Source organism: Sceloporus undulatus, chromosome 6 (genome assembly GCF_019175285.1).
Source record: "Sceloporus undulatus isolate JIND9_A2432 ecotype Alabama chromosome 6, SceUnd_v1.1, whole genome shotgun sequence".
NCBI classification, from domain to species: Eukaryota; Metazoa; Chordata; class Lepidosauria; order Squamata; family Phrynosomatidae; genus Sceloporus; species Sceloporus undulatus.
In genome coordinates, this window is record NC_056527.1 from 3,323,125 (window position 1) to 3,346,985 (window position 23,861).

A 23,861-nucleotide genomic window follows, 5' to 3' on the forward strand; every position below is an offset into this window, starting at 1 on the left:
TATGACTTGCTTATGGTGGTCTCAGATAGGATTAGAAGGAGCAGCCATTCCCAAAGAGGCATTGGTCTTTTCAAACACACTGCTTACTAATAAGTAGTTTCTTATCTCATATACTATTCAGAAGTGGTTAGTAAGAATTCAGTGTTTTAGTTTGCAAGTGTAGTTTCTCAAAAAAATTGCAAAAGGTTTAACATCCAAACCTTGTAACCCGCTGTTTAGTTTATACAGCATTCAGAAATATTTAAGTCTTGTTAATATTTAAGTTTTGAACTAAAGAGTTGGAAACTATTTTTTATTATTAACCCCCCACCCTTGTAATAGTGATTTTTTTTTTCAGTCTAAGAAAAAAATGAAGAATTGAATACAAGTTGAGTTTCCCTTATTCAAAATGCTTGGGACCAGAGATGTTTTGGATTTCCAGATTTTTTGGGATTTTGAAATACTTGTATGCAACATCTTAATACCATAGGTTCTCTTGGAGATGGGACTCAAGTCTAAACATGAAATTAATTCATGTTTTCTATATACAGTGCACCCACGCTGTATGTGGGCGCACTATATGCGGCTACAAGCTTATGATGAAGCTGCGCGATAATAAAGTGTATGGCACATGCGTCCGTGGCTTGCACACTGTACTGCGTCACGAGCATGCACCCCTATTCTTTTCACTGGGGCGTGAGCATACACGAAATTCCTCTTATGCAAGGGGATCCGGAACTGATCTCCCGCGCAAGGGAAGGGCCCACTGTACTTTTATCACATAGCCTAAAAGTGATTTTATACAATATTTTAAAATAATGTTGTGCATGATACCATGTTTGTGTACACTGAGCCACCAAAAGCAAAGTGTACTATCTCAGCCACCCATGAAAAAATTTGAATTTTGGAATATTTCAGATTTCAGATATACAGATCAGGGAGACTCAACCTGTACAGTGTATTATAGATGCAAATTGAATGTATTGAAATTCCAAGGAATTAGCAAAACATTTGGTCTTCTCACAAGCTTTACTACATTCCATATGTCAGACTGAACACTTCTATGTCTGTTGTACTTTTTCTTTTGAATAAATTAATCAGTTGTTGTTGGCATGATACCATCAATTCATATTCTGTGGAAATGTCCATAGAAAGAAGAATAAATCGCACCGTGACATCAAACGGATGCTGTGTGAGTGTCCTACACTTTCCAAAGATGAGAGAGCTCAAGGAGATGTGGCATGTGGAGAAGATTGTCTAAATCGTCTGCTCATGATAGAATGGTAAGGATACTTTTGCCTTTTGGTCTGCTGCCATTGTCTCCTGCCCACACCCTGAACTGCAGCATAGAGAGAAGAAGTTTTGCTGCCAAATGAATTAAACTAGCTGGTCACTGAAAATAGCATGTATAGATAATATTGCTAATGGTGGCAAAGTGGCTCATTGCCCCTTACAGAGGTGATGAAATGTGCCCTTGTGTTGCTGTTTGGGAGGGAATGTAAAACTCATTTTTGGTTCCAGGATTTCTCCCCCCCCCCCCCCTCATGGGTACCAAAATCCATGGATGCTCAAGTCACATTAAATACAGTGGCATAGTAAAATGGTGTCCTTTGCATAAAATGGCAAAATCAAGGTTTGAGATTTGAAATTTATACCTTTTTTGGAATATTTTCAAGATGTAGATGTTTGAATCCATGGATAAAGAATCCGTGGATAAAGAGGGCTGACTGTATAGTTGTTGTTACCACCCCCCACCCCCACCCCATTTTTGAACGTTCTGAAATCATTGTAACGATTTACTGAAAGATCTCCAGATGTTTATTTAATCCTAAAGTATAAAGCACACTGGAGAATGAAATCTGAGTCTTCACTGAGGTGGTTGTGTTTTGAACATTATAGGTTTGGTTGTACTTCTTCGGAGAATCGCATCTAGTCTTTCTAGGATGCTCAGTACAAAAGGGACTCCGAAGGCAGTCACCAGTGGCTTATGATACCTGAATTATTTTATTGTTCTCCCTTGTGCTTAGTTCTTCAAGATGCCCCAATGGGGAGTACTGCTCCAATCGGCGGTTTCAGAGGAAACAGCATGCAGATGTGGAAGTCATCCTAACAGAGAAGAAAGGCTGGGGGCTGAGAGCGGCAAAAGACCTGCCCTCGTAAGGCTTTGCTTATTGAAAGGGCTTCAACTTAAGGGTTTTCATCTCTTGTGCACAAAACACTTCCTAGTCAGTAGGAATGTCTTGGTTCTAGGCCAGACTATTTCTCTTCCTTTTTGTTGGACTTGTCAGAAATGAAATGTAGGTCAAAACTATTCAGTGAACCAGTGAGAGAAAATGCTGCTGTATTAGCATGCCTTTGCACAAGGTCAACCTCTTTTTAAGCCTTCAGAAGCCTGGTGCCCCTGTTTCTACACACACACAGAGAACCCCCTCTTTGGCTGCATCTGCACTGCAGAATTAATGCAGTTTGACACCGCTTCAACTGCCATTGCTCAATGCTATGGAATTCTGGGATTTAGCCTTCAATGTCAGGGCGCTGTGGTGCCACAAAAAATTACAAATTCCAGGATTCCATAGGAGGAGCCATGACATTTAAAGCAGTGTCAAACTGCATTAATTCTGCAATGTAACATCAGCCTCAGACAGGAAGAGAGATCTCATAGAAAACCCAAAGGCTTTGGGAACTTAACTTAGACTGCCCCCCGTTCAATATTATTTGCATATTGCATATTTATGTATATATTTACAAAAAAATGCATAATCACATTATTTGTATCTTCGAGTATGTCATAAGAGCTCAGTGTAAGAGTGATTTTGAAACAGTCTAAAACAATTGCAAACAATGTTAACAGTGTAAATCCTTAACCTGGGCTGCATCTCCGCTGCAGACATAATGCAGTTTGACACCGCTTTAACTGCCATGGCTCAGTACTATGGAACTGTGGGATTTTTAGTTTTGTGAGATATTTTGCCTTCTCTGTCAGAGGGCTCTGGAGCCACAACAAACTACAGATCCCAGGATTCCATAGCACTGAGCCATGGCAGTTGAAACAGTGTAAAACTGCATTATCTCTGCAGTGCAGATTCAGTCTTGAAAATCTGAGGGACATAAAACTGGCTGCTTAGGCTTGCTAAAGTTGTCCACTGCTGGGCTAGGTCCAGCAGAGAGGTTTTGACTAGGGCTTGGAAGTCAACTCAGGATGGGAATAAACACACATGTCATGGGAAAGTATTTCATATTGTTAGGGCAACTACTGTGAAGGCCCTGCTCTGAGTAGAGACCCTTCAAGCACACAAAGATGAAGCTCTGAGCAGGAGCATTTCTGTAACATCTCAGAGTGCAAGGGGTGGATTCATACAGGGGAAAGCCTTCACTGAACTGTTCTAGGCCTGGACCACTTAGGGAGTTACAGGTCAAAACTGGGCTGCTAGTAAGTCTTAGATCTTTTTTTCTTTCTTGGGCCTGTTTAGTAACACCTTTGTACTGGAGTACTGTGGTGAAGTACTGGATCACAAAGAGTTCAAAACCCGAGTGAAGGAGTATGCCCGAAGCAAGAACATCCACTACTATTTTATGGCCTTGAAAAATGATGAGGTAAGTGCCCAGTTTCTCTGTAAAATGGGAGTGGTAATATATATTATTATTATTATTATTATTATTATTATTATTATTATTATTAACCTTTATTTATAAAGCGCTGTAATTTTACACAGCGCTGTACATCAATTTTTTAGTCAGACATATATACATACATATATGGCTGTATGTACGCTGCAGAATTAAAGCAGTTGTTCCTGGGATTTGTACTTTGGGAAGATCTTGAGCTTAGTCTGTCAGAGAGCGCTGGTGCCTCGCCTCACCTAACTACAGATCCCAGGATTCTGTAAGATAGAGTCATGGCAATTAAAGGAGTATCAAACTGCTTGATGGCCTCATGATGGACCGGAGTGAATAAAGTTCAGAAATGAAATCACCAAAGTAGAGGGAGCAAGACTAGCCAAAAAATTTTTTAGTAGTACATATTTATTTTAAATATTTATAGGTTTACCTGCCCATACAGGTACATACATAAACCTGTGTATCTTTCAACGGTGTTATATGTCCATACTTGTAAGATCACCAGTTGTGCATGAATACGGTTATGGTTTATCTCACTGCTATTAGAATAATGTGACTCTAAAAGGATGTCACACAACCTCTTTGGAGGAGCTTGTAATTTTTCCAGTCATTGGATAATGAGACACAAACAAATGTTAACTTGTTAGATCAGTTTTCTGTAAGAAAGAGACTATGTGTGTGCATTTTTCTTCATTAAAAGAAAGTGAAATTCCAGTTAAAACCCTGCCACAATTTTAATTGTTTGGACCTAGAAGGGGAATAAATATTTTCATTTTCCTTTCAGATAATAGATGCTACCCAAAAAGGAAATTGCTCTCGTTTCATGAACCACAGCTGTGAACCAAACTGTGAAACTCAGAAGGTAAGTTACAAGAAGATGCTGTTGCAGTCTGGTTTTAAATTAAATGTGGCTTGATTTGTGTAGGACAACTCTCCTACGTGAAATATCCTAGTTGCTGAAGGAGAAAGCCATCTGTCTTAAGATGTTTGCAAACAACACACTTTCCATGAAGAAAGTGAGAGGCTAGTTTGGCCAGAGTAAAAACATCAGACGGGGTCTGGAGATAAAAGGAACGCTACCATGCCAGAAGATAAGGAACTGAAATTCTTAACTGGGGAGTTGCCCAAAGGCACAATAATTTGAAATAAGTCAGTGAATGAAATAAGGAAGGATAGGCCATAGTCTGTACAAAGAAGAACAGGTCCTCAAGTGGAAAGAAATAGATGAGGCGGGGGGGGGGGGGGGGATTTACAGAATGTGAAAGAAACAATCTGTGCTTTAACAGGAACATTTAAAGGCAGTTGGAGCTGGGACAGGAAGGGTGAAGCAAGAAGTATGCATGTGTGTTGAATTTCATAATATTTTCCTAACATTAGCTTGAAGCATTATTTTGAAATAAATAAAGAAATAAAGCTAACCTTTGACTAACAGTTCTGCAGATCTGTTCTAGTTTACTTCATACACTGATTATATAAATGGAACGCTATGAATTCCAAACTTTGTAATTAAAACGGGCTTGGATTTAAAGTGCTCATTTGCTTGAGTTGTGATCACTTGGCATAGAAAATGATCGGTAGATGCCAAGTACTCCAGTAATGCGGAGTCATTTCTAGAATACATATGTTTTTAAAAATAAGACATAATAGTTATAAATACCCCTGTTAATCTTACTGTACATTTTGGACATCTCTTTAGTGGACAGTGAATGGACAACTGAGAGTTGGCTTTTTCACCACAAAGCTAGTACCATCAGGCTCAGAGCTGACTTTTGACTACCAGTTCCAGAGATATGGGTAAGTGCTGTTATTACTTTTTTGCTTGATTTGGTAAGTGTAAGCACATTTGAATGAGAGCAAATAAAATGATTTGGAGCAAAGTCAGGTATAGGTCCTTGATTTAATATGTGATTTAAACTTTGCAAATATATTTTAAAAATCGGATTTCCATCCCCAAACTGCCACCCCTTTGCTCACTGAGGTCTGAGGCCATGATTCATCCAGAAATCTTCTAAAACCTTTCTGCATGTGGTTGGCTCTGCAATTAATCTGGTAAAGGCTGTTTTTAAACATATGCCTTTGAAGGTAACATCTTAAAAGCAAGAGCATCATTAGATAAGATGCTCAGTGAGATGAAATCTGTTTAATTCTACAGAAATAATTGCCTGGAAATCTTACCTGTCCTTTTGTCACATCTGTGTTTCAAACAGCAAAGAAGCACAGAAGTGTTTCTGTGGCTCTGCGAACTGCCGAGGCTACCTTGGAGGGGAGAACCGGGTCAGCATTAGGGCGGCTGGAGGCAAAATGAAAAAAGAAAGGTCGCGTAAAAAAGATTCGGTAAGGAAACTTTTTACTTCCTAGTACAGCTAGGTTTACCTGTGTATCTTTGGGCTGGTGAGTGCTTTGGAAATAGGCTGTATTGCATGTTTCTTCCTGGGTCTTTTTCAAAAAGTAAACTTTTAGTGGATGATGTTCTTCTCAGATGAAACAAATATCTCAGACTGGCAGATTTGGGTTTAACTATCATTCAGAGGGATCGGGGCCAACAGAACTACAATACCATCCTGCACAAAGTAAATGCGGCAGATCTCACAGGAAGAGTTAGCCAACAACTATGATGTCCTGACTGTTGTGTGGGTGGTGATTCTTTCTGCCAACACCTTCTTTTGATTTGCAAGTGCTCTTCCCAGTTACCTGACAAAATCCCAAATCTCTCACTGCCTTAATCTTTGTATCTGTTCTCTTGTGGCCAGCTCCCATGTCACATCAGTAATATCTCAACTTCTGCATCATGTGAGTACTTTCTGTGCCACTGTTGAAGTTCGATCGCTCATGTGGCAAATAATCACATGTCTGGTGTAGCCCGTGTGATGGGAACCTCTCGATGATGGATGTAGGATTAAAAAGCTGATCACAATGGAGTAGTAACCATGCAACAGTTGTAATGTAAAACTTAGGCTTGATATTTGTCAAGATAATGATTTGTTTGAATTCAATTCCCATCCAGGTATTACTGGAATTAAATGAGTGGCCTTTGCTGAAATTATAGAAGGTCATCTAGACCTATGTCCTGCAAATGAAACTTTTCCGTCTCTTAGCCAAATATTCTGAATCAGTTTGTCAGAATTTGTCAGGTCCTGTTAAAAAAGGGTACACTTTTAAAATATTCTTTTGGCACAGAGATAATCCAATTACATGCATCTGTGTTAATTTGTATTGTCTGCCTCTAGAAAACTTTACATACTCCAACAACTCTGAATGGTTAAAAATATTAGAACACAAGCAATCAAACTGATTTCTCAGTTTCACTTTGTGATGTCCCTTTGAATATGCATATAGAGATAAGATAAAACTCTTTGGTTTTGCTCTACTATAATCCTGTTTTGTTCAGAATAATTTAAATTGATATTTTATTATAGTCATTTTAAATTGTTTGTATTTGAAAATTTGGTTTGGTTTGGGGGGGGGGGCACAGGTGACTTTAGTGTGCTGGAAATCCAGTGTCTGACCTAATCCATGTCCCTGTTGCTAAAAAGCCTTCAGGCCTAAAGCTGTGGTGGGGAAGGGTCTGGCATGGATATAGCTGTACCTTGTGCACAGTTTCTTTTGGTTTTGATAGGTGGATGGAGAATTAGAGGCACTCCTGGAGAACGGAGAAGGGCTTTCAGATAAGAATCAAGTTCTCAGTTTGTCCCGGCTGATGGTACGCATTGAGACTCTGGAGCAAAAGCTTACCTGTCTCAAACTCATCCAGGTGAGGTGACCCCTTTCCTTCAGGCTGTTTGGATGTTAAATCCAAATTAGAAAATGAACTGTAAAGTGAATTAGATAATTCATTTTGATTGTGGGGCTGTGAGGTTATCAGGCTTTTGTAGAAGATTTGCATCACTGTGTAACTTAGTGGAGGTAGAGAGCCAGCAGGAGACCTGAGGGCATGGTAAACAACTTTGAAATAGCTGCTGGAGTGCACCGAAAATAGGTGTTTGTGCAGCCTCCTGCTCTTGTCAAGAAATGAGCAGAGAAGTGAAATCCACTGTATCTGTACATTAGGGGATATGTTTAGTTGTGAAGAGTTCAAAATAAGCTCTTTCTCAAGGGAAGTAATCATTTCTCCAATCATATTTCCTGGCATAGATCTTCAGAAGCAACCCAGTCTTCCCATATATTTTTGAGCACTTTTGGAAGACTATTCGTCTGAAAACTTGGTAGCCATCACCTTTTCACTTGGGACTATGGCTAGTTATCCTACTGATAATTGTTATATAGTACAGTATTACTGCTGTAATCCCGCCTCGATCCAAAGGGAGAGGCGGGAAATATAAATAAAATTTTATTTTTTATTATTAGTATTATGAGGGAATCTTCAAAACAGTTCATTGAGACAGGTCAGTATTCCTTCCTTCTTACAGAGGATTGGCAGAAGAACTTAGCTAGAGTTATGCAGTGAGATTTCAGTATCAGTTCCTCTGTGTCATAACTCACAGCTTGATCAATCAAGGACTTGTTTATTGCTTTTTAAAAACAACAAACCCGGTGTTGCTGCCTGATCATGGTAATATGTAGCTTTATTTGAAGCTGAATTTTAGTTTAGTGTGCTGCGCTTTTTTTTAAAAAATAGTAAAATGTATTGTATAGGTTTTGATAGTTTGTAGTGTGCTTGGAGAAACAGTTGCATGGCCTCCTGGTCACTTTTCACATTTTCACACACGCTCTCTTTCTTTTTAAAGAATACTCATTCTCAAGCCTGCCTGAAGTCCTTCTTGGAATGTCATGGCTTATCCCTTCTCTGGATTTGGATGGCAGAGCTTGGGGATGGCAGGGGGAACACAGCCAACAACCTGAAGCTCCAGCTAGAGGTCAGTGGTTACCTTGAGAAGACTGCCATGTGGCTCTGGCAATGTGTACAAACTTTGAAAAGCAGTGACCGTATATAAAGTTAGGAGCTTCCATTTCAAGAAGAAGAGGACCTCTTCTTCTTGAAATGGAAGCTCCTAACTTTATATACGGTCACTGATGCCTACCTTTGTCCTTCCCCATGCCTTTAAACCTCCCTTCCGCTTTACTTTTTGTTAAGCTTTAACCAGCATTTGCTTTCATAATTTAATGGGAATGTGGTTAGCACATGTAACCCAAATCAAAAGCAACACTTTGAAATAGGTTCTGATTTTGGAGGATTAGTTTGGCCACGGCTACTAGTGACAATTGCATTATATTGTCTCTGCTGCCCAAAACACTCTAGCTGTCTATCCCAGTTACTGTGGAAGATGAATAGAAAAGAACCATTGCTTTGAGGGCTTGTTGATAAACTTGTTGTAGGCATCTAGATGCCTACTCTGACACTGAGTTTGCCTACTCTGTTTCTATTCTGACACTCATCTGTGGGTGTCAGTTGCCTACTCTGATACTCATTGTCATCATTTGGCGTAGTGACACTCAGCTCTAGTTGCCTTCATCTTGAGTCATCTGGGAATGGGCAGGTGCTGGAACACTGCTTAGATGCATTAATAGACCGAATGAGGGCCAGTAAACTGTAGCCGAGTCCTGATAAGGCAGAGGCTCTGTGGATTCTTGGAGCTACCTGCCCTGGGTGGGATTCCACTCTCCCTGAAGGAGCAGTGTCATAGCATGAGAGTACACTTAGATCTATTTTTATGATTGGAAGCCCAGGTGGACTCCATGACTGTGTGTGCTTGGGGCCACCTTCAGCTGATCTGTCAACTACAACCTTTCATGGACAGGGATAACTTAACCACAGCAATCCATGCACTGGTAACTTTCCAGTTAGACTACTGCAATGAACACTATGTGGGGCTGTCCTTGAAGATGACTCAGTAACTGCAGCTAGTGTACAATGCAGCAGCTAGGCTGCTGACTGGAAAATCATACAGAAAACCATTTAGGACCGGTAGTAAAGGCATTGCATTGCTGCCCCAAACACTGGCTTCTGGTCTGAATTAAGGTGCTGGTGATAACATTTACTGTACAACCCTAAATGGCTTGAGGCCTCAGTACAGTGGTCCCTTCATATTGGGGGGCTGGTGATCTGTGAATGTGACCACCTATGGATTGTCATGTCCCATATTATTCAATGGCATACATGGACATGCTGATGTGTCAGCGTGCATGTTGGTATCATTGAATAATATGGGGCACCGTGTGACCATCTGCAAGCCTCCACAATCAAATTGGTTGTGTCCAATTTGCACATGCATTATGGCCAGTATTAAATTGTTTACCTGGCTTTAAATTGTCTGGTTTTAAGTGATAAATGATTTAATAGTCTTCCACAATTATTGTTATTTATGGCCTCCAATTGATTTTATTATATGTCCCCCCCCGATATCTGCAGATATAGTGTGGGATATAAATATTTTAATGAAATAAATAAATGAAAGACTGGCCACAGCATGATAGACTAGATGAGCCTTTTGTTTAATTCAGCAGGGCTCCTACATTGTTAGGCATTTGGTATCCATAGTTTGCTCATGCTGGCATCACAAGAAACAATGATCAGAGCTGTGTAGAAAACAAAGAGGGAGAGTGGAAGACAGATTGAGAATGTAGGAAACAGGGAGCATTTGATTTTACAACTTGTTAATGATCATCCAGCTATCATTTGAACATACATTGATTGCTAATGTTATAGTGCCTGTCTCCTCCAAACAAGGTATTGTAGTTTATAACAAACAATTGTTGAAAGATAACGGGTGCCATGTTATGTTTTGTGATTAGATTATAAAAACGTTGGAGCTCTTGCCTATTCCCAACAAAAACATGTTAGAGGAGAGCAAAGTGCTTCCAATAATCCAGCGCTGGGCCCAGACCAAGTCTGCCATTCCACAGCTCAGCGAAGGGGATGGTTATTCCAGCGAGAACACATCGCGGGCTCATACTCCCCTCAATACTCCAGATCCTTCCGCTAAACCTAATCTAGAGGGTGACACAGACACTCCTAAGAAACTTGCTTTGCGGAGGCTCAAAATCATAAGTGAAAACAGCATGGACAGCGCCATCTCTGACACCATCAGTGAGATTGAGTTGAAGGAAGGCAAAGAGGACCTGGAACATCCAGAGAGTACCCCACCAGAGACAGTGGATGAACAACCAGTGCAACAAGAGCCTGCCAAGGATGTGGCCGTTGAGGCCTCTGCAGACATCAGCAAGTCTCAGGCAGCAGAACAAGAGGTTGAACCTGAGGCAGAGATGAAGGAGAGCATCACCACAAAGCTAGAAGAATCTGTTGCTGTGGAAACACCTTCTCAAGATGAAGAGGAAGGCTTGTCAGATGTGGAGAGCGAGAGGAGTCAGGAGCAGACGGATAAGATAGTGGATATCAGCGATTTGGCTAACAAGCTTTTGGACGGCTGGAAAGACCTAAAAGTAAGTTGGGGTCTCTGTAGCTGTTCTTGGTGTCATTCAAAATGAAATGTGCTTCTCTTCACAGTGTATATGGGTTTCCTCAATTCATGTAGATTCCTGCTTTTCTTTTCTTTTTTTAAAAAAATGTCTTCAGAAAGGAACAGGCTAAAATTATATGACATCCACCTGAATTTTACTCTGCTTGGTCGAATTTGAATTGCTAGGGAAGGTAGGATGTGTTGCCTGTATTGCAAACACATTTAAAATTCTCCCATTAGAAAAGAATGTAGTCAAAAGCTTTCTAAAAGTGTTCCCTTTCCTTTTCAATACAAAAACTGTCTGCACTTTGCTACTTGGCAAAAGAGAAACACTTCAACTTGACAGAGGGAAATAGTTTTGTTGAATCACTTTAATACCAATCATCTTGAGAACCTTAAATTTTCTGAAAAGCCCTCTCAGGTCCTTTGGCGTACCAGTTTGCAAGTGGAAGTCCATGAAGGAAGTGGTCAACAGGCTTTTCTGATAAAATTGTGAAGTCACACTACTGTATAATAGGAATGTTCACTCCATTTAAGCTGAAATTGAGATACCAGCTGTCTTGGAAAACATAGTCTGCTGTAAGGAGTGCTGCTATGCTCTTGACAGAGTAGTTAACCTGAGAATGGCCTTGCTGCTTAAGTTGTGTGTGATGTCTTGCTGCCTTATTTATTAGCTTAGTGTGAAAGTGGGGTGGCAGTGGACAGTACACTGTGTGCTGTGCCCATATCTTTTTCTTGTCACGTGGCTATCATAAGATTTGAACCTATAGTCACTTCTTTCCTTTGCTGCATTGGTTACTGCATAAGGAAAAAGAGCCTGCTTCTCTTTTCCTCCTCACTAGTATTAATCTTTCATTCCTACTCTAAGGAGAGAGGGGAGTAGATTCAATGGTACCAGCTGGTGACTTCAGATTAAGGGAATGAAAACGTATGTTGAAATCCAGAAGCAGGGGAGGCAGACTATCCAGTGACCTGTCTTCAGGGGTGGGCAACGTCTTTGGGTTAAGGATCAAATTGTCTCTAGGCAAGCTTGTGAGGGACTATCTCCCAAAGTGTATAGGGCCACCTCATTGCTGGCATACATGCCCCCTTGGAACTCATTGCCCGGACTCCATTCATTCTTTCTCATTCTCTCCCCAAAATCTGCACTTCTGCTCTTTCCCTTGCTACAGATACTTTTTTTTTTTTTAAAAAAAGCTTCCATTGGCACCAGTGACTCCTCAGCATGCTTAAATTCATCATCTAAAAAACCTCCATTGATACCAGCAAGTGCTTTTTAAAAGTATGATTATGGAAGGGGCAGTTTTGGGGAGAGTTGCAAGGGTAGGGAACGGAGTGTTTAGCCCTTCAATGCCCAGCCAAGATTTCCCTCCCCTGACTATATTTAGATATTCGAAAGCTTCTGTTGGTTGTTGTTCTGTACCTTCAAGTTATCTCTGGCTTATAGTGACCCTAAGGTGAACCCAAGAGAGCCTACATAGTACAGTTGAGTATTGGAGGATGATTCTGGAGACCAGGGTTCAAATCCCTGCTTGGCCATGGACTTGTGGTAATCTATCATGGGGTGTTCTTAGCAAGATTTGTTCAGAGAGGATTTGTGTTTTTTTCCTCTGAGGCTGAGAGAGTTTGACTTGCCCAAGGCCAGCCAGCATGGAAGTCTGCTGGGTGACCATGGGCAAGTCAAACTCTCTCAGCCTCAGAGGAAGGGAAATGCAAACCCCCTCTGAACAAATCTTGCCAAGAATACCCTGTGACAGGTCGCCATAAGTTGAAACCACTTGAAGGTACAACAGCAAAAGGTCAAGTTATCATGGGGTGTTATTGGCAAGATTTGTTCAGAAAAGTTTTGCCTTTGCCTTCCTTTGAGGCTGAGAGACTCAAAGTCACCCAGGGGGTTTGCATGACTGAACAGAGATGGTAACCCTGGTATCCAGAGTCATCATCCAGCACTCAAAAATACTGTATCATGCTTGGCTCTCTTGCATAGATACCAAAGCCCATATGCATTGCCTGAGGTTTGATCCACTGCTGATCAGAGATGAAGAGGTTGGGGCCTGGAGAGACTTAGGAATCTGGTGTGGAAACCTCCTATGGGCCAAGTTGAGGACAGCTTTTAGGGCCAAAATTATGGATGTTGATATGACCCGTTGATAAGTCAAGGGTAAAACTTAAAGGTATGTAACAAAGGATCCAAAGGATGAAGCAAAGGAATGTACAAAATTCCAGCTGGCATAATTATTTGTGCTCACTCTAAAGGCAGCTAGATGGGTGAGAGAGTAGAAGGGGCTGCTTCCAGGACAGATTACACTCTTGCCTTTCACCAGGGGATGGGTGGTTCCTTTTTTATGTGAGTTAAAGCAGTACTTACATTGACCCACGGATAAGTCAACTCGGGTTTTTGGGGTCAGATTTTTCACTAAAAGTTACAGACATATACATGAATATATACAGTAAATTGTATTTGCAGGATGAAAATGTTTTGTAAGTGTAATGAATGGTTGAAAAGAGAGAGAATTTATAAAACAATATGTTATGCTTCTGAGTGTTTGTACAAAAGTAAGGCTGTGAATCTTACTCTCTTTCTGCCTGAAATATGTGCAGTCCATGCTGCACCTTGACTTGACAGCTTAAGGCTTGCTTGCAAGAACGCTTTTCTGCACAGGATGGGAGGAGAGCTTGCCTTAGGTTTGCATGCATCTTGTCCTGAGCTGTCCCCAGATAGATTGGAGGGGGGTATTCTCTAATACCTGTATGCAGGAGCTGCCCAAACCTGGTATCCTTGCCTGGACTGAATAAAATATTGATAAATTAATTGATCCTGCTACCAAGAGCTGATGAATCTGGTATGGTTTACTTTCTATCTAGTAAGAGTATGTAGGGTGTATGTGCATGCATGTGTGCCTTACTGCCACCCTCTTCTCCCATCAAGTAGAAAAACGTTGTACAAGCAAGACTTTAGGTTTCTAAGATTTAGGGTTTTGTATTTCAATTGATCCATGGTTTAAGTCCTCTAAACTTTTTGTTCTCATACTTGTTCCCCTGTACTGGGTGCTCAAGGGGGGAAAGGGAATTGGTTGTAAAAGAAAAGCCTATTGCGTCTCAATTTGAGGTTTCACAAAGCTTAATCTTAGTGTTGGGTTAAGCCTAAAACAATAATTTTCCTGCTAAGTACGCTCTCTCTCTCTCTCTCTCTCTCTCTCGCTTTGTCTTGGGATAGTTCTGGCTCAAGAGCAGTTTGGTTATATATGTGGTCAACTATGGAATCATTATCTATCAAAAGTCATTGTTCCAGATTTTAAATCTCTTTTTATTTACATTTATATATTACATTTTATATTCATAAAGCCAATACATGGTTTTAAAATACATATTCAGTTGACAAGACTTTCCTGTGTGAGTGCTCAGTGTAATATTACCCATGTATCTGAAACTGGGCTCCTTCCTTACATCAGTCAAAATAACAAAATACCCATGCATTTGGAGATACTCTAATGGCACACTGATTATAATCTGTCCCGCACCTTTTCATGGCTCTAAGAGTTAGCTGCTTCTGTCTTGACATTCCTAGTGGCTGGTTTTGGACTTGTCCATCTGTACTAAGTGCATTAAAAGCCCTGGAAAACATGTAAGCTTGAGTTATTGGGAAATGACATATCTCTTACCATATGAAAGCAAAGAATATTTGGGACAGGTTGTCTCTAGGATAGAAGCATAGCCCACTTACCCTGTTCAATGATCAAAATGGGAAGCTTTAATGTTGATTGTTTTTAGGATTTTTTTTCCACCGCATTTTATGAGTCTGGTCACCAGAGTAGTGCTTTGGAAACATCGGGCGGGAGGGTGTGAAGAGCTTGTAACTTAAAGCTGTGTCCTTCCCAACCTCTTAATGCTGACCCCCTTGTAGTAATTTCAACCATTTCCATCCAGCTTCTCAGGGCAGCAAGGAGCTTGTTAACATCATCCCCAGCTGACCATGCGTCTCCTTTTCTCAACTCCATTTTCAACTCCGTCCTGAAGAAAGGAGAGAACCTAGCGTGCGTACTGTGAAGAAAACAGGAAGATGGTTGGGAAGCTGGATGATGCATGAGAAATGTAATAGGTGGAAAAAGAAAGGACAGAGGTGGCTAACTCATTGATGCCGACGTAATTTTGGTGCGTCCATTGCCGGCAATGGATGTCGCTCTGGGAGAATCCCCCTATTCCTGGCGGGAAAGAATCGAGTGAGCTATTCTTTTTTTTATATATATCTATATCTATATATATATCTCATCACACATACGCACACAGAAAGACAGCTGCTGTGGCTTGGACTTTCAAGGCTTTTATGGTTAGAAGTCTTGAATCCAGGCTGAATATCCACAAAGCTGCACACAACCCACTAAAACACACACTTCACAAATCCAGAAGGGTACGTTTTCAGCATGGGTTTCTGCAAGCGTTTCCTGTTGACTGAGGAAATGATGCATGTGTCTCCCTGTGCTGAAAATGTAGTCTACACTGGAACGTGCAACAGGGAATGGCTTTAAACAATCTTTGTGCAGCTCACACAAAGGCCTGGAACTTTGCAAGTGTGTCTTTTGACATGGGATGGAACAGGTAAGTGTCTCAGTAAGGACCAAAAAAATTTGAGCCATAGAAAACATCAAAATGTCTCCAAGGTATGATGGCTAATGATTCCATGGTTGACCACTTCTCAGCTTTTGGATGAAGAAGCTGATGGGTGTTCATAACAAAAAAAAGTTGTGAGAGCATATTTAATACTTCCACTGGAATACTTTGCTTAATCATGAAATGGATGTTCTTAGTCCACAAGAGACTGTTTCATCCATAAATAAGGAGTATGTTGGTGATTATACTGTTAGTTGACTCTAGTTTTATTTTCTGAGAACCTGGGGAACATCACTGTGGCCAAAGTTAGGCTAGTCCTGCATCAGACAGTCTTATTCATGTCTCCTTGAGGTTAGTTTTATGCCATGCACGTGTACTAGAGTAATGCACTGCCTTAGGAAGGCATTAGGAAGTGATGAGTGTTAAACCCCCAGCAGTTGTGGCCTTTTCAGAAGACAGCATTTTCTTTTGGATACTTGGTGGACTAGTTTACTCAATCTTTGGGCTATGGACACAGGAGTGTTGTTCTGGCCCCCTTTAGATTCATACTTTTATTTAGACTTGATCTACCAAGTCTGTTAATGACCTGGTAATAGCCTGGAGGAAGGAGATCTGTAAATGATGATTTTGTAGACAGAAGTGTCTTTCCACCCCATCCCTTGGGCTTTTTACTGTGCGTTTTCTTACTGAATTGGTCTCTTCTTCAGTTGTTTCCATTTGTTTGATATAACACTAGCTTGCATTCTTGACCTCCCAGCTGTTAGTTGCTTTCCATTCCAAACAGGGCTTCATAATGCTAGCCAGGAGAGGGAAGAGAATATGAGAACTGTCCAAGGGTGAGACTAGCTACTGCAGCAAACAGACTCTTAAAGTATGTTGATTTCATTGATAGGATACAGTTTGGTGGGCAAATCTCAGGCTGATATCCAGTGACATTTCTGCTTTTGGCACTGTGGTCACTAGGAATATGTTTGACCTCAAAGTGGTAATGGCATGGTCTTCATTTTAGGGCCTGTTTCCAGATGTACCTAAATACTGAAGTCTTTTATGCCATTGGATTTGGTCTAGTAGGTGGACCAATCCTGGGCAGTCTAATACAGTGCCAGATGTAAATGGTGAGGCATTTTTAAGAACTTTTCACAGATCTTATATTTATAGAGATTGGGGTATTCATAACTTTAGGATTTTGCAGAACTTTGCAAATGCTGATACTTCCAAAACAACAAACAACAACAACAACAACAGTTGTCTAGAGTTAGAAAACAGTTTCTTGCCTGTAGAGCTTATCCTTTGATTTAGTATTCAGTTACAGAGTTAAATTAGTATGATGACCATCTTTGCTTTATTCTAATGACAGTCTAAATATTATCCCAGTCCCTGAAAGACAGAGGAAATATAAAAACGGAGAGAAGATAAAGCATGTATAAGGCATTCGTTTACAGTTGTCCCTCCACTTTTGCTGGGTTTAGGTGTGAAGGACCTCTGTGACAGTGGAAAAACCACAAATAAAAAACTACTATTCTTTTTACTTAAGAGAACACCTTTCTAAGATTCTCCAGGTCCTCCAATGCAACACTGTGGTCAACGCCTGTCAGAGGTTGATCATAGAATCATGCTGGAGGACCCACAAATGCCTAGAGGAGTGTTTTCCCTGGGAATTTCTAAATTCTCCAGCACAACCTATGGTCAGCTTCTGGCAGAATTGCGCTGGAGGATCTAGAGATTCCTAGAGATAACATATTAATCAAAACCGCAAAGAATCCAAGCTGCAAAAGTCAAAGCTGCAAATGTGGAGGGCCAGTTGTACTTCATCTGCACTACAGTGGAGGAGGGTGCTCGATCATTATTTTATACAGAGTATTACCACCCGCCTCCAAAAGACCTCATACTTGATCGGATATATTTTTCCACTTGGCTGGAACACCACCCCTTTTAAAAAAAATATCTCCTTCCTTTGAGCCAGAATAATCAGAATAATTTTTAATCTAATAAGGTTTCTTAAATATGTAGCTCTCAGGGTTTTTGTGTCTGCATTTGTAGGGAAATATTTTTATTTAGCCTTTCAGCAACCATAGCCAGGCAGAAGAAATAATTTATTAGCTCTGCCTCTGTCTCCTCCATTTCATTGCTTTACGCAAACAGATTAATCTCAGATGCAACTTGCAGATGTTGGGAGTATTGCTTTTTTCATAATAATTGTTAAGTAGGCACCCCAGATTTAAATAAAGAAATTAGTGTTTAAAGCCAAAATATTTGGTATTTCTCTGGACGTATTTTGTTCTATTAAGTGTATTGTAGATACCTCTGTTTCCAAAAGTAAAACGTAGTTATCACTGGCCTGCATGCCATCTGGCCTGCAGTCTTCCTTTGTGTTATGCAGGTTTTTACTTGTTTAATAATGGAAGCAGAAAACAGGATTTACCCCAGAAATACAGTTTTAAAAGTGGGGATGAGAGCCGGCGTGGTGTAGTGGTTTGAGCATTGGACTACAATTCTGTAAACCAGGGTTCAATGTCCATCTTGGCCATGAAATCCACTGGATGATCTTGGGCAAGTCACATTCTCAGTGGCAAACCTCCTCTAAACAAATCTTGCCAAAAAAAACCCATTATGGCCTTCGGGTCACCATAAGTTGGAAATGATTTGAAGGCACACAACAAGAAGAATTCAGAGACATTATTAGTATGCAAAGTATAGATTATTAGTACGTCAGGGGATTTTGCAGCACCTTTGAGATTAACTGTGTGAAAGAAGTTGTAGACTTCTTTCGTAGACTTAGGTCTGCTTTCTCAGATGCATGAATTCACTCCATGCATCTGGGGATGTAGACTGAATCTGCAAAAGTTCATGCTATAACTTCTTTCACACAGTTAGTCTCAAAGGTGCTGCACAATCCCTTTGCAATCTTAAAGTGGTTTTCATGTAATGACCTAATTACATTAATGATTATTTACTTATTCAGAATATTTCTATACTGCTTTTAATTTTAAAAACTCCCCAAGCAGTTCACAACAAAAAACAGATACTATAAAACAGTAGCCAAGGGGTGAAATAAGAAGAACAAAAACAAGTCCATTTAAAATTCATTAAAAACTAGGGGTAACAGCCAGAATTATATTTCATTTATATGCTGCCTTTCTTCTAGAGTGAGACCTGAGGCAGTTCACAAAAAGGAATCAATTAATATCGTAACAATAAAAAATTAAAAACAGTTAAAATCATCACATTAATACAGTATAAATTACAGAAAGGTTTTTTATTTAACTACAGTTTAAAAAATAAACAAAGCACATGCCCCAATTTGAAGCCTCACTGTTTGCACATTAAAAGCTTGTTTAAACAAAAAGGTCTTTGCTTGCCAATGAAAGGAGAGCAGGGAAGGGGCCAGCCTAACCTCCTGCGGAAGGTTGTTTCAAAGGATGGAAGCAGCCACCGAGAAGGCTCTCTCTCGTGTCCTCACAAAGTAAGACTGTAATGGTGGTGGGCACCGATAGAGAGCCCCCAGAGAGGGCTTAAGACTCTAGGAGAAAGGTACGGTCTTTCAGATGCCGTGGACTTAAGCTTTATAGGTCATTTTGAATTGTACCTAGGAATGAAGCGGTAGTCAGTGGAGCTGTTTTAATAAGGAAGTTACATGCTTCCTAAATCTGGACCCAATCAGCATTCTGGCCACAACATTTTGGACTTGTTGAAGTTTCCAAAGACAGCCCCAGGTGGAGTGTGTTACAGTAGTCCAAATGAGATGTAATCAAGGCATGGGCCACTGTAGTCAGATCTGACATCTGAAGGATTAGGCACAGCTGGTGTAATAGTTTAAGCTGTGCGGATGCACTCTTGCCCACTGCTGAAACCTGGGCATCCAGGCTCAGAGTTTAATCCAGGGGGGAACAACCAACCAGTGAGCCTGAGATTTCAGGAGGAGGGTAACCCTGTTTCAAGATTTGCCTTACAGCTGACCAGGCACATCTCTGTCTTGTCTGGATTAAGTTTTGTTTGCCCTCATCAAGACCAATACAGATAAGACATTGGTTCAGTACTAAGACAACTTCCTTGGAATCAGATTAAAAGGAGAGAGAGAGCTGGGTGTCATCAGCATAATGGGACACCAAACCCCCAAACTCTAGATGAACTTTTCCACAAGTTTCATGTAAATGTCAAACAGTATGGGAGGGCAAAACTGAGCACTTAGTCAATGGCCAGGGCATTCATCAGGAGTCCCCCAGCACCACCTTCCTGAGCTCAGCACTCAAGGAAGGGCTGGAACCACTGCAAAACAGTGTCCCCATCCCAGACAGGTGGACCAGAAGGATACTAAAATTGATGGTATCCAAAGCTACTGAGAGGTCCAGTAGAATCAACAGGGACACACTCCCCTGTCCAGTAATCTGTTTCACCCAGGTATCCCTGGATCTGGGAAGCTACTGCACATTCTAGGATCTTGCTCAAGAAAGGAATATTTGACACTGGCCTATAATCCTCAGATATGATGGGGTTCAGAGAGGTTTTTTTTAAAGTAATGGCCTCACCACAGCCTCTTTTAAGCAGCATGAAAATTTCCCTTGCTCCAGTGAGGCATTCACCACTCCTCTTAGTCATTCAGCCAGTCCTCCTCTACCTGCTTTCAGGAGCCAGGAGGGGCAAGGATCCAGGACATGTGGTGGCTTTCATCTTTTCAAGGATCCTGTCCACATTCTCAGGCTGCACAAATTGAAATGTATCCAGTAATACACGACCAGCAGGGACCACAATTACATCTACTGGACCTGTCTCAACTATACCATCCAAGTCAGAGTAGATCGAAGTGAATTTATCTGCAGAGTGCCTTGCAGGTTTTTCACAGTGGGATGTTGAGTGGTTTTTGTTTTCCTCTTGTGGACCAGACCATTCAAGATAGCTCTGCTGGACGACACTGTGCAGACACAATGATAGCAGAAAAGTATATATTTTTTGCTGCCACCATCACCACAGCATAGGCCTCCCAATGGGCTCTACCCATGTTCAGTCCAACTTGTTCCAAGTCTTCCACCATCAATATTCTAGTTTTCACATGATTAGTATCTTCACCAGCAGTTCCTTAGTAAACCAGAAGGCTTGCCTGGCTCCATTCCATGAGAGAGGAGGATGCTTGGGGTCAATCATGTCCACCACCATGGCTATGCCCCTATTCCAGCGATCAGTCAGAGCTTTGACAGGCTCACTTGCCAAGGCAACAGGGAACTCCCCAAGGGCCATTGAATCCATCTGGATCCATGTCTCCTGGGGTAGACCATCTTATTTGGCCCCCTACTCCTGCAGGGCCTCCAAGTCTCAGTGAGTCTAAACCCAATGAGATAGTGATCAGTCCATGATAATGGAACTACTGAAAGTTCTTCCATGTCCAGATCACCATCCTTCCCAGCACAGAAAACCAAGTCACACCAGTAATCACTTGGGGCAGACCCATGGTTATCACGACAGACATGAAGTCCTGAGCTACTCCCAACAGAGTGGTCTCTGCATGCATGCTGATGTCCCTCAGGACAACTAGCAGAAGGAACTCCAACACACCTGCTAAGAACAACTCAACCAGCTCAGATAGGGAGACTGTTGAACAGCATAGTAGGCAATACACTGACAATCCCTATTCTGTCCTGGCTACCCACCTTCAAAGCTAGATTTGGATATCGTTGCTCTGGACCCCTTCACAAGCAGCATTGTCCATCTGCATCAGCAGTGTTGATCTGCCACAGTAGACATAATATACAATGCAGTATCAGAACAGAGTTTTGGCAGAATAGGCCCACTTATAGGAATGCTGGCAATTCTCTTAAGAGCCATTGGGTAGAAAGTTGTCAGCTAGCACACAGAAATTTAGGAGTCAATTAAAAATGTTAAAAGTTGTGAAAGGACTGCAAAAGTCTTGTTTACAGAGAGATTTAACATACTGTAGAGTCTCGATTATCTGACATAAACAGGTGGGCTGATAGTCAGATAGCCGAAAATGTAAGATAATCCGGAGGGTCCATGAAAAGCCTTGAAATCACTATGAACTGCAAACCTAGAGGTACTCGTCTTGCTCGCTGCTGCCACCACCGCACTTGGGGCCGTATTTTGGGGCGTGGCTTCACTTGCCCTTCTCTCCTTGCCCATCGCAGCTGCCATGTTTGGGCGCATGTCTGGTGGTGTGGAAATGCCTACAGCCGCACCACCAAGCAGCCACGATGTCGGATAATACGGAATGTCGGATAACCGAAGGATGGATAATCGAGACTCTATACTAAACATTTAAAGGCTGGAAGCTTTAAATAGAAATGTTGGTTTTTAAAAGAGAAGCTAAGACAGACATGTCAGAAACCTGACTAAGAGAGCGAGTTATTCATTTCTTCATGCATTACAAGTATTTCTTAATCTCTTCACTACCCATTAGGGCTCCAGAAAAAATGTAAACTAAAACATAGAAAACGTGACCAAAAAACCAAAACCAAAACAGATTTTAAACAATTATTAAAGTCAGTTATGCAACTTGTTATTTAGGTGTTATGCTCAGTTGTGATTTGATGTGAATGAGCCTTAGGTTTCTGCATCTGCAGTGTTTTTGCTTCCATTTTTACTTCATCACTTGTCATGTTATCTAGATGATATGGATAGCATCACCTTTGTTTCATTGCTGCTGAATGAGCCTATGATGCATGTTGCATTTTTAAAAGGTGGTCTTCTTCTTAAGACAGCAACTGCTGGCCAGTCAATTTCAAGTTGTGGATGGTTGAATCTGTGGATGCAGAATCCATGAATATGAAGGGCCAGCTGTAGTTTACTGTTCTTCTAAAGCAGGAGTGGACAAATGTGGCCCTTCAAATGGTGCTGGCTTACAGTTCCCATAATCCCTTCTCTTTGACTATCCTTGTTAAGGCTGCTGGGAGTTATGGGCCAAAAACATATGGAAGGCTATAGTTTCTTATCCCTATTCCAGGGAATCACGGGGAAAGCTGCATGATCTTAACCCTCATCTCTGTTTTTCTCTGTTTCCCCATGTATCAAACTAGAGATGGTAAGATTTTTGGCGCAGAGTCATCTTCCCTGGTTCTTTATAAAGCACTGTGCCTGTGACTTTCAATAATGTAGTTTTAATAGCTGGAAGAATGCAAGGAAGAGCAACATCATGAAAATAAATCATAGACAGGGAGCAACCTGAAGTAAATGCCCTCATAACTGAAATAGTAGACAGCTTTTGTTCTGGGTAACGTCATACATCTAGAAGAGTGGTTCTCTCACTTTGGTCCTCCAGGTGTTTTGAACTTCTGTTTCCAGAATCCCTGATCGTTGCCCAAGCTGATAAGGCCTCTGTGAGTTGGAAGTCCAAAATCCTTGGTGGACCAAACATTGAGAACCTGCCCTTGAGACTTCAAAGCAGGTGGCGCATCACCATGCTTAAACTGTAAAGCATTCCGGTAGCAAGCAGTTCATTAAAAAATTTCATACTAAATAATACCACAAGTAATTAAAATTTCTAAAACAAATAACTGAAACTATTTCAATTATGAGTTTTACCTTTTTTTGGTATTGTTTGCTATGAACACTTCCCTTTTGAATTTTTTGATAATCCATTAAAAAGAAAAACCTCTAGTCCATGGCAGCTTACACACTCTGCTTCCTAAGTTCAATATGATGTATCTATAAGAGAGTCTATGACGGGTTACATACTGCCGAGAAGCAGCGCTCTCCCGTCGCCGCCGCTTGCAGCGTCCGGGAGCTGCAGCTGCCACACCATGCATCTTCCGGAAGCTCCGAGGAAGGAGCGCGGAAATCGCGCTCCTTCCAGGGCTGGAGAAAAGGCGCATTATGCGCCGTGGCGCGGCCTCAATACGTCACAACCGCACCGCCTTGTGTGGAGGCAGCGCGGTCGTGATGTAATCATGGCGGCGGCCATGTGGAACGGCCACTGCCATTTTGTGCGCGCGGAGTGCGTACTAGGGTTAGGGGGTGCCGCCCTTTCCTAACCCTAGTACGCGCTCATCTCGTACTTTCTGGCGGTCTGTAACCCGCCTATAAGACAGAGCTAGGGGACCTCTGGCTCTCCTGAGGCTCGAAGTTGTCCCTTTGGGGTTCTCCAAATGACTGTGCTCTCTTCACCATAATACCATTCTTGGATCAATTCCCAGCTTTTGTATGGACTATGTTTTTCCATTCTAAAACGATGGAATCCTCTCTTAATAGTACTGAATGGCAATGAAAGCTTTAAAATAAAACATACTGGGATTGTTCTTGTGTTCCAAGATATAATAA

General features: G+C 41.3%; 1 protein-coding gene across 1 annotated transcript in view; it reads left to right on the forward strand.

The window, feature by feature from the left end:
- The window catches only part of SETD2 (SET domain containing 2, histone lysine methyltransferase), a 68,711-nt gene that overhangs the window by 26,884 nt on the left and 17,966 nt on the right, over window positions 1–23,861 (forward strand). The window contains 9 exon segments of the mRNA XM_042473102.1: window positions 1,131–1,262; window positions 2,007–2,135; window positions 3,450–3,573; window positions 4,382–4,459; window positions 5,294–5,391; window positions 5,805–5,931; window positions 7,214–7,348; window positions 8,322–8,450; window positions 10,327–10,974. Of these exon segments, the coding sequence (XP_042329036.1) occupies window positions 1,131–1,262; window positions 2,007–2,135; window positions 3,450–3,573; window positions 4,382–4,459; window positions 5,294–5,391; window positions 5,805–5,931; window positions 7,214–7,348; window positions 8,322–8,450; window positions 10,327–10,974 (1,600 nt within the window).